General features: G+C 31.9%; 1 protein-coding gene across 2 annotated transcripts in view; it reads left to right on the top strand.

Annotated features, from left to right (window-relative positions):
• Positions 1 to 3,098, top strand: part of LOC118192022 (cell adhesion molecule Dscam1-like) — a 1,213,535-nt gene extending 1,210,437 nt beyond the window's left edge. For both annotated transcript variants that reach the window (XM_085823265.1, XM_085823266.1), the window contains one exon: positions 265 to 3,098. In XM_085823265.1, the coding sequence (XP_085679391.1) occupies positions 265 to 311 (47 nt within the window). In that variant the 3' untranslated portion in view covers positions 312 to 3,098. The remainder of the gene's footprint in view (positions 1 to 264) is intronic.
• The last annotated feature ends 9,338 nt before the right edge of the window (positions 3,099 to 12,436 follow it).

Genomic DNA, 12,436 nt, shown 5'->3' on the forward strand with positions numbered 1-12,436 from the left:
CTCTTACTAACATTAAGAGGTTTTTTTTTTTTTTTTTTTTTTTTTTCATTGCACAGTGCATTTCGCTGTACAAGTAATGTGTTATATTTATGGCGAAAAGCTAATTAATATAAATTAATTTATTCTTCATTATATAGTCCTCTAAAGAACACAAAATTTCTCGTAACCAAATCTTATTTTCTAATACATCATTATTACAAATATTGTATATGTACAATTTATGTCCGGCGGCATTTCTTACAGATATTTTTATTCTTATTTCAGATATCAGTGGCAGCTACAACCGAGTGGGTGCAGTAATTGTATGCTGAGACACTTGTGAACTATGAGATGGAACTGAAAATGCGGATATGTTTATTGCATTTTGTTTCATGTATGGTTATATAAAGGCGTTCCACTGCTATTGCTACATTAGTAAATAAATGAATGCGTTTATTGATGTCTGTAATATGGTAGATAACGGTAAACGAAACGATTTGCTGCATGTTCAACAAAATGTTAAAGTTTTAGCTTAGTTTTAAGATACTAAATTGAATGAACTCTCGTAACATCTTTCGTTACAAACTAATTATTTTCAACTTAATAATACATTTCTTGAGAAGAAATTTTTATTAAAAATTTGGTTCAGTCACATTTTACGAAATATAGATTTATAAACTTGATCGACTTTCAATTTCCTCATCTAAAATCCAGTGGTCGTTATGGTAATCCATACAAAAGTAACACTTTGATTTAACAGTTTATAATTATTACATTTCAGATACAATATATTTATTTGTAATTGCTTAAAATACATGTTATAAAAAGTAATTCTAAATTACATTCTCTGCTTCATTAATTTTGCAGTAACCATGACATCATTCGGGAACAAAATCTAAAGCAAGATTAAATTTTAATTCAATTTTTAATCTAATGTAATAGGTAAAATATGAAGGAATATTAAAAGCAAGGGTTTTGAACATATTTGGCAATTTAATTTATATAATATTATTAGGTATAAAAAATTTTTAAAACAATTTAAAATCTGAATTGATATACAAGCATAAATTAATTTAATTTCTTCTAAATAAAATTTAAAGTACAGTGAGGAAAAAAGTACATGTGACAGTTCCATATCTCCCATTCTACTGGGCCAATTGACGAAATTCAATTTGCGTCTTCCATGTCTCGTGACTTGGGATACATATTAGATTTATATATACAACTGTTCTAATACAAGCATTTTGACACAAAATCGGACTTTTTCTGAAATGACACTGCAATTTTTTCCATACTTTGACTCTACGACTGAAATTATGCAAATTTGCCAAGTTTTGTAAAAATTTTAAGAGTAGTTTTTAAAAAATTAACTTTCCAAATTTTAACTCCTCAATGTTAACAGAATTTGGTATATGTTTTTTAATATCCCTTTTTTAATTGAACTTACTTTATTCTTCGTTTCTCACTTCGAAATTTAGGTTCATTTCAAATAAAATTCTCCATTTTTAGTCCAAAGGGGCTTTGTCCCTGAAGGACTATTGCTTTCGTTTTGCGATTTTGCGTCGGACTCATAAACGTCAGTTCACTTTTCAAACTGTTGCCACAAAATGTTAGAGTCCTGCATTATATTTGAAGAAATTAAATAATGAAAAATCTGCATAAATGATTGTCTATTTCTCGCATTGTGATAAAACAATGGTACATAGAGCCATCGAATTTTGAATGACGAAATCCTACTGCGAATATGGGCATCTGAAATCCCAAATTTGGAATTTGTTTTATTATAGATTTTATATTTTGTAAAACTAACGAATTTTTGATTTACAAACTCAATGCTTTAAAAGCGAGAAATTGCAACGTTATATAGAAAAAAAAAAAAAAAAACTTTTATCTCCAGCTCGCGAGAGTGTGTATATCGGAAATTCTAAAGATATGCTTAATTTAACATTATTTTGCGATATTGCTCTTGAACTGAATTTTATGGTTTAAGTGCAAAGAACATGATATTTAATAAATAAAGGTAACACTCAAAACGTTAAAAAAACGCCCCTTTGGACGTAATTTAAAATCTGAAACATTTCAGATTTTTTTATTATTTTTTTTATGAGTTATTTTTAAAATTTATATTTATAAATAATTTTTATAAATTTTCCGAAAAAAATTTAGTTATAATCTATAAAATGTTTACTCTCTTCTTAAAGTAGACGTATTTCTAGCACACGTGAAGAAAATGTATGAATTTACATATTGGCACGTTTTGAAATTTGGCATATTTGTTATAAGCGATAATAACGCCAAATATGTTTTCCTCATTTGTTAAAATTATTTGAAAATATGAAGGATGACTTTTTTCCGTTCGTCTACAATGAAAAAAAGAAACTTGAACTTTCTACTTGAAACTTGCTACAAATTTTACAAAATTTAATATTTAGGCATAGTTTGAGTCTTAGAATCGAAATAAAGAAAACAATTGGCACGTCATTTCAGAAAAAGTTCCATTTTGTGCCAAAATACCTGTATTAGAGCAATTCTATATATAAATCTAATATCTATTCTAAGTCGCGCTTTTGAGACATGAAAAACGCAAGTTAAATTTCGTCAATCGGCCCAGTAGAACGAGAGGTATAGAACTGTCACCCCTCCTTTTTTTTCGCAGTGTACGTGGTATATTCAAGGCGAGCATTAAAATCACACACATAAAATGAATTTTAAGGTATGCAGAATGCTAACCTGTTAATTATTTGAGTAATTTTATGACATACATAAACGCACTCATTTTTTTCAAAACAAAATTTACCTACTGTCGTCCAATTACTTGAAGTATTTAACGTCTTTCAGGAATCGGAGGTATTATCCTCATATCTTCCAGACTTCTGTATAAAAAAGATTTATCTTTCAATGAGCTTTCAACAATTTTTGAAAGATTTTGTAAAATATAAAGAAGAAATCAACTTTACGCTGTATATAAAACTTGCACTTTGCTGAAAGCAAAATTTCGTGATTATACATATTGTGTATATATTACACTATACTGTTTTTTGTGTGCATTGTTTATAAATTTTATTTCATGAGATGTACATCTTAGAATTGAATTAAATTGAATCCTCATTCTATATTAACTAAGACTGTTTTCGTTTTTTAATAATCATATAAAGTGCAACTATTTTGCACAGAAAGCTTTATACCTATATATAACTTTGATGCTTACACAACATTTTGCACAAAAATTGGCGTATGAGTGAAGCGTGTCAAAGTGATAAGCTTACAACTGAGATATCCTACTGTAGCTGTCTCAGCAGATGAAACTTACACCCGAAACACTTCGAGAGATAATAATAAGATGCAGTTACAAATATTGAGGAACGACACATACCCAATAGAAGAGCAGTGTTTTTATGCACAGGGCGGCCGCTATCACTGGTCCCTAGTGTCCGTCCATGGCTGCTGCATCACAAAAAACAAAGGATTCTATTTAAAAAAAAAAAAAATTATGACTGGAATTTAAAAAATAAAACTTTTGTTTATAATAATTGAAAATTGTTTAACATTGTTTCATTTGAAAAAACGTGAATAAAAATTACTTTTCTAGTCAAGTTTAGAAAAAAAAGTATATTTCTTAAAAAATAATTACAACGTACTGTTGTAAAATAATTATATATTTATGATGTTGGTGTATTTAATTACGGCAAAGCACACTAGGGCTATCTGCCTAAGGGGAGGGATGCCTTTCGTGGAGGACTTTCTAAGGGAAACTGGCTCGTATACACGTTACACATGGGGAAAACCACGAAAACACCCATGCAGGGAGCCCGTTCGCGGGATTCGAACCTCGGACCGAACTACCAGTGTTCAGCGACTTAACCGCTCGGCCGCTTATATATTTATGAGAAGTATACGTGAAAATGTTCAACGAACTCACCACGATTTGAACTCCGGAACTTGCGATTGCTAGCAGGACATGCTTTCAGTTACACTTTCAAGGCAGTCTGAAAGGAGGTAGAAAATACCTTGCATACTCCCCCACTTAAAGGGCGAAGTGGCAGGCAGAGGCCCGAATGTCAAATCCGGGTGCTGACGAACTTTCGGTCACCACCTTTTAGTTTGGGTGTTCGGAGCAGGAGACAGGAAAAATATCCAATGCCCTCGCCGGGAATGGATCTTCAGAAATCCCGATTTCCAGCCAGACGTACTTCGAATTACACCACGAAAACACATTCTAAGGAGGTAGGAAATACATTACAATGTTTAAATGACACATTACAGCTATAATAATTCTAAGCAATTATAGTAAGCATCATATATTATCAATCTATTACAATGAACGCGTATATTGCTCTCAATTATGAAGATTGTAAGCTGGACGCTTAAGTAGAGAATTTTTATTTTGTACCAAATCGTTAAATGAGACACAAGGAATAAGAGAATTATAGGGCCTAATTTATATAATTGAAGTTTAAAGAAAAACATAGTTGAGCAGCTTAAATAGTTATTTTTATCGTATTTGAATACACTAACCAAGCAGCAAAATCTTTCCTAAAAACCGATGGGTATTCAGTGTAATTCAGACCACGGTTACAAGGAAATGACAGTCAGCTAAATGAGGAAACATACAGCATTTGTACAAAATTACATAACCTCAAATATACAGAAAACTAGACTAGTTAATAATAAATGATCTGAATGAGTTAAAAATTAAATATTATTGCGCGCGTACAATGTTCGTAATGGATTGAATGCACATAGATGAATAAATATTAGAAATAACTTTTATGATGACTTCATAAAATTTATTTCCCCAAAGAAGCATATTACAGCTCTGAATCTTCCCAGAAAAGTATTCGTACAGGTCTTCTCAGTACAATGTATTGTGCATTCAGTCACTTCAGACTACTGAGAACGTTAAATACAACGCAATGCAAATCGCAGTTAAAGAGAGAAGCTTGCATTGAGATCTCTCAATACTCCGAAGTCTACATTGAACTGAAACTAAGAACCGACGCTTTCTCTTGTCTTAACCGTTTTCCCCCAGCCGCCGTGAATCATCCATTACCTTACATTTCTCGAACTTACCTAAAAGCACATATAGTAGGTTACTTATAAGAGTCAGATACAGGTGCAGTTACACAAGGGTCGGACCAAAATGAAGCGAAGTTTGGCGATAGTTGACAATTCTTCATTTACCTCTGCCCTGTAATCTTACTTTTCAGAGGCAGCTTATCAGTTTCAGGCATTCCATGTTACATTATGCAAAAGTCACTACAATTTCACATATAATTTTGCCAAAATTATTTACATGTATACAAAATTCTTAACAGTATACTCTTTTAACTGGCTTATAATTAGCATGGTAGTTATTGATGAATAACTTAATTATTTCTCAGTTAATTTTAGAATATATGTATATACAGCGTGTATACATATTTAGGTACTTACGGAAAATCCTGTCGACCATTTTTGCCTGTTAAAAAAAGACGCCAAACTACGTTATTTTTCGCCAAAAATAGAAAAGTCTTCTTCAGGCACGCTGGGTTTGGTGTAACCTTGATTACACATGTTACGTGTACGCTTTTCGTTTGGCGCGATTGGCGCCGTCACTGGTGGTTGACGAGTTTTTCCGTAAGCACTTATGTTTACCTACCTATAAACATAAGCATTTCGTATAAAATTAGAGCAATCACAGAATGGCATAATTTTTTACAAAAGTTCAGCAAATTAAAAAAAAAATATCTGACATAGGTAATTTTTCTTCAAATGAAAAAGAAATCGAGGCTGAACAGCCTTTTTTCTTTCTCCCCCGCCTTGAAGAGGAGGTTTTGCAGGTTACTTTTGAAATTCTAATAAAAATTTACTTAAACCTCTAGAACAATATAGAGTGGTTTTTTATATCTAATTTTACATCGTCATGCGTCTTTTCCATATGTTTATTTTACTTATTACATTTAAAATATACAGTAAATGTAAATAAAACTAGTGTACTTTTCAATTGAAACACATATTAAAACACACATACACATATACGACCTCTCAATAGAATGATTCACCCATCCGATGTTTTTCACTATAATTTCCAATAAGTAAATTACTAATTCAGAAGTCAAACAACAAAAATCAGCGTTATATTTTCAAATTTTCACAGGACTAGATTCGATGGTTTTATCGAACCATCATCCTCAGCTGCAAAAGCACAAGTGAACGAGATAGGATATTATGATTAGATAAGATAAGAAAGCCTGGACAGGAGATAAGCTACTGGCGCCATCTGTTGATGAAACCAGAACTAAAACATAATTTCTTTAAAGGCTGAAGGCAAAGATGGATTGGAATTAGGATGGTTAACTAGAACAGAATCATATTTTTGAATGTGAAATACCTCTATAAAATCCAGTTCACCAATGGAAGACTGCAGTAAGTAAATTACTGTTATCCGAGGTTCGAATCCCGCAAACGGGCTGGCTGCATAGGAGTTTTCATGTTTTTCCTCATGTTCAACGTGGTAATGCAAGGCAGTTTCACTCAAAAAATCCTCCACGAAGGCAACCCTGCCTTCCGTGTAGTGCCTTAGGGAGGAACAAGTAAATCATAATAATAATAATTACTTTTGTCATGCCACGTTTTCTTCATCATACTTTACTTTTTTGATGTGTTGGAACGTCTAAAAATGGTATGTACATTTCATCACCAATTACGATTTCAGAAATGAGGCGATGGCCACCATCTTTAAGTATTTTAAGCGTTTCTTTGCTTATATTGACACTCTCCTTTTTTTGCTGCTCAGTTAAATAATGGGGAACCGAACGACAAATTAGTGTTATTCCAGAACAATTCTTCATGAATAGTTTTATGTATGACAGCCGATACAATGTTAACTTCCTTCTGTATCATTTAGTAAGTGCAGGGATTATGATCGATTAACATTTTCCGTATGGCAGACGTTTTATCCAGGATCACAGCTGAAATCGTCTTTCCTGTGTGTTCTTTATCCTGAATAAAGTTCAAACCTTTGTGATATTGTGTAAACGATCTGAATATAGTAGCACGATACAGCTGTAGACGTTGTATACTAACTGTAGACGTTAAACACATTCCTTTTTTATTTAATCCTACTTTAAAATCATAGAAAATCATAGCGCGACAATGCTCTCGCGTCAAATCCATTTTTTCTTTTGCCTAACATTTATTCTCTGCTAAACTACTTGCGACTGGCCAATTAAAAAAAAAAAAAAAAAAAAAAAAAAAAACACCTATTTTAGCCTAGCTGACAGTTGGCTAGAAATAAAATTTTAGCCAACTATCAGCTAGGCTAAAATAGTTCATAATTTCAAATTTAACCATTACTTTATAAGGTACTTCTCCCGCCTTTTTAGCAGCATGCCTTCGTGGTGTAGTGGTCAGCACACTCGGCGCGTATTCGAGAGGTGCGTAGTTCGAGTCCTGGCAAGGGCATTACTCATTTTTCACGTCTTCTGCTTAACCTAATATCTCTAAAACATTTTTTCTGCTATTTATAGTCTGCGTGTATCTCAAAAATTTCAAAGTGACCTATATACATTTTACTTTTTTTAACTGACTACTATTTAGTAATAGAGGATTTTAGTTTACTTTTACACTTTAAAAGCATTTCTAGCCCTTATGGTTAAGAAATACGAAAATATTTTCTTTTGATCTAATAAGGTAATTAGGATACCTCATTAAAAACAACCCTTCTATCCTTCTGTCTTATTCTAAGAAATTATAATGTATTTAACCGCTTGCGTTTTTGTTAAATAAGGCGAAAATTATTACAGACAATCTTAATTAAAAGCAGTAGTGTTTGTATAATTTTACAGCTAAGACATTTAATGTAAAATTTAAGTTCACTGCGGTCAGTCAACAATTTAACGAAACTGTAGAGTGAGTTTTAAAAAATCAAAACAGCTCCATCCAACACTGAAATGAGTACATCGTTAATTTGCAAAACCCTTTAGGCTCAGCGTGTTAAGCTTGAAGTCTTAATTAAGTTTAGCGTTCTGAAACTAACGCCAATTTATCTCTTACTGTTTATTTTACTGTGTAGCTGGCTTAATAAATGACCAAAGGGTAGGTTCTCGATAACAGCCGGAACGGTTTTCGAGTTAAAACTCTCAAGAGTTTATCACAAAGAAAGTAATGTATGCCAGGAAAAGATGAGATAATTTGCACTTTTCAGAGTATCGATCTAAAAGTATTTTGCATTCTTCTCTTCAAATCGATCAGTACATAGAAATTTTAAGAGCTTAATTAATTTAGCTGATTTTATTAAATAACTTGAGACTTTAAGGTGTGTAGAAGAAAGTTACAACTACTGTTAAATAGTTCCAGGTTTTAATGATTCGCTATTGATTTGACTTAATTTCTGTGATAAATGCTCATGAAGAAATATTTCGACTCTCAAAACAGCTCATTTTATTCTATAAATGTTATCTAAATTATGTCTTTGCATTTTTAAAAACGTCTCATTAAATTGATTTCGAAATATATCCTCGTAGCATTTTCAAAGGTGACAAAAAATATTTTTGCCAAAAATAGTTAGTAAGACCTAAGTTTTCTGATGAATCGAATAAGCGAACGCTAGTGTATTAACTATGCGGGAATAAGAATAGGAGAATTAAAAGGTAGAAAATAAATCCAATTTAAAATTTATATATATATTTTCAGACTTGGTATGACAGTAAAGATTAAATGAAAGGGCATGAATTATTATTATTATTTTTTACTTTGCAACGTAATTCAGTATTTCCGCATCAATGAGCAGTTAACAAAATAAATTAAAGTTAACAAAATAAATTAAAGTTAACAAAATTAATTAAAGTTAACAAAATAAATTAAAGTTAACAAAATAAATTGAAGTTAACAAAATAAATTAAAGTTAACAAAATAAATCAATTCATGCCTAAATCTCATACTGCAGAAACATTAGGATTTTTGTTTAAAAGCAGGAGAAGAGAAACCTGTGGAGTACCCACAACGGAACTTGAATCTGGACCTTTCCAATACGCGACGATTGTCCTACCGTTAGAACACGAAGGCATGCAGAAAGAAAAGGAAACTACCTTATATACTCCAACTCTAAAAAAACGAATAGACATTGAAAATCTTGGTGGTGAAAACTTATCATTCAACACTTTTTTTAGTTCGGGCGACACTTTAGATTCAATTGGATTTTTGTTTTAGTAAGAAACACGAAAATTGAGTACTGCCCTTGCCGGGACTCGAACCAGAAACTCTAGAATAGGCGCCGTGAGTTCTACCGTTACACCATGAAGACAAGCAGAAAGGAGGAAGAAAATACCTTATAGTACAATCGTATCGCAAACGACTCGCAGAAAGCCAATCATAAAATTAGATCACGTCAATAACTATTAATTTTCTTATTGGAATATTCATATTCACTACTTTAAATACATATATCGGGTCAGTCCATAAGTTCGTGCGCATTAAGAGTATGCGTGGAATTCACTATGGCGCATTTACTAAAAGAATACAATTTTGAACCTGTTGAAACTTGTCATCGTTCGACTAAAATATTATTCAGTTCATCACCAACTTTCGTAAATATCGAACGTATTTTAGTACCCATAGAAGATGAATATAGATAATCAGTACAAACGTGCCGCGCTACACTTTTTTGTTTTCGTGTGGCGAATCGACCAGGTTTGCAGCGATAAAAATTAATACAATACATGGTGAACACACTATTAGTGTAAGGACTGCCCAGAAATGGTTTAAAAACTTTACAGTTGGAAAAAGCAGCATGGATGATGAACCCCGTTTCAGGACGTTTTGAACTAGTAGAACCAAATCAAACGTTTAATTGAGAAGTTTATAGTGAACAACTTTGCCGTCTAAACTCAGAATGGATCGAAAAACGCCCACGATGGGTGAATATCAAGAAATTGTTGTTTCATCATGATAACGCTAGACCGCAAACGGTTCGAACAGCGCTGAAAAAAGTGAGTGAATTAAATTGGGAGCTTTTTCCACATCCTGCTTACTCCCCAGATATTGCCCCAAGTGATTTTCACTTATTTCGTGCCTTACAAAATTTTTTACTGGGAAGAAAATTAAATTCTAAACAGGATGTGCACAATAAACTTTCAAGTTATTTGCATCAAAACCAGAGTCTTTCTACAGCAATGGCATAAAAAAGCTGCCTGTCAGATGGCGAGACGTTGTAGATTATGGAGGAAAATATATCAGTGATTAAAATGTCAAATTGTGTTTTTTTATTATTATTTAAAAATTGACCAAAAAATGCGCACGAATTTATGGACTGACCCAATAAAAACAAATCCCTGTTCTCCAAAGAGAGGATTCTATTTTAAATTACTTCGCAAATCGTTACCATCCACAGCTGCAGGAGAAAGAATAATTAAATTAAACATTTCGATATTCGGTAATGTTTTCAGATACAGAATTAGTATTTTTGTGTGTAAACAGTTCGTATAAACTTTGTGAATAAGCATACTAGGAAAGTAAAAACATTTAACTTAAAGTTTTGAAAACCTTTTTTTAAAATTCCAAGCAATAAATGTTTATAAAGATATCCTAAGCAAATCTATATATCTTCATCAATTCACATCCCAAATATAAATTGCATAGCGAATAAAAAAAGCATTTAACACTCTGTAAAAGTAAGCATTGGTCAGCTGAGCATGTCCACGTTACACATATTTTTTTCTTCCCTTTTCTAGTGTAAGATGAATGTATTAATTATTACAAACTATGAAATCTAAGAATCAAACTTGAAAGGTTTTCTGCACATTAAAATGCAGTTTTCTTAATCTCCATAAAGTTGTCTCACATAATGATTTATACAATTTAAATTTTTTATATATTGTATTTAGTAAATTTCTTTATTCATACTTTTTCCCTTATCACCTGAATTAGATCATAATGGTATTTGGTGTATTTAATTATGGCAAAGCACACTAGGGCTATCTGCCTAAGGGAAGGGATGCCTTCGTGGAGGACTTTCTAAGGGAAACTGACTCGTATACACGTTACACATGGGAAAAACCACGAAAACACCCATGCAGCCAGCCCGTTCGCAAAATTTGAACCTCGGACCGAACTACCAGTGTGCAGCGACTTTACCGCTCGGCCGCTGGTGGGCCTAGATCATAATGTATTGCAATGTATAGTTTCGCTGAGTTTTTGTGAAGCGTAAGATACAATTTTTTTTTGCTTTCAAATAAGAAACTGCGAGTGTATTATAACGCCCAGAATTCTTCTGTGTTTGAAAATAGATATGAACAAAAAAAGAACAACAGCGAATATCTAACTATACAGAGAAGGAAGGATTTTATGATAAGAAAGTGTTTCATTCGTCCGCTGGAGCAGACATGTTACCAAAAATATGGTTCAGGTGTCGGATGCAAGTAATTAGTTGGCACTACCATCCTCCTGTTGGAAGATCCATGTTTTGAATTTCAATAAAAGCATGAGCTGATTCTTAATGTCTCCTGTTCCCCGTCTCAAACGAACGATGCCTTGACCTACTGGTGGAGCTATAAACTATCTAAATTTCCGAAGGAAAAATTATTTTATATTCCACTCTAATATAGTATGCTAACTAACCGTTAGACGCAACTATTTATAGTCGGTTCATTATTTTAACTCAATTAATATCTTATTTTCGAGATTTTCTAAGAAAATTTAGGATTTGAAAATATATATTTTGTGTTTTTTCCGTCCTTGAAATTTCCCCGACGTTGCAAACTGGTCCGAGAGGTTGCAAAGTGGTCGGGGTAACTTTTACGACGTCTAACGTCATAATATGACCGCTTTTAGACGTGCCCTTTTTAGCATTTTTTTTTTTTTTCTTTTTTTTTTAGTTCTTCAGCTTTACTTTTAGAATGAAAAGAGATTAAATCTGCCCTTTCAAGAATCTGAAGTCCGCATAAGATTTACTTTGCAATATTTCATCTAAATATGTTAATCTAAGGTAGATTCATGTAATAAAATGTAAATTTTATATAAAAAATTTTGATTTATTAAATTTAATTAGTACTAAAATACGTGCTAAAATTTTGTTAAAATAATTAATACTTCAAATATTTTGTATAAATATTATAGCAAAATATTTATAAATGAAACTAATCGATAAGGTAAGTTATTAAGTTACGCTTTTATATACTTTAAGAAATCATATTTCCGAAAATCAATGCAAATCACATGTTAGCAATTATATCGCTACTGAAATATGACTTATTTATGATTTTTGAGGTAAGGACGAATTTATTTGAATTAATATGGTGAACATTTAACAGAAACACTTTTTTTAACCCACATATATATCTTTACTTTTATTTACTTAAAACCTACTATTAATGTTATATATTTATCATAACCACTTTCACAATTACTCTCACTTAAGGAAACAAAATGATGAAATCTTAAATAATCGTAACTTAGAATTTAAGTTATTTAAAAATTCTAG

The sequence above is a fragment of the Stegodyphus dumicola genome, chromosome 9, assembly GCF_044657685.1.
Source record: "Stegodyphus dumicola isolate Sdum_Otavi_A_Nest chromosome 9, ASM4465768v1".
NCBI lineage: Eukaryota > Metazoa > Arthropoda > Arachnida > Araneae > Eresidae > Stegodyphus > Stegodyphus dumicola.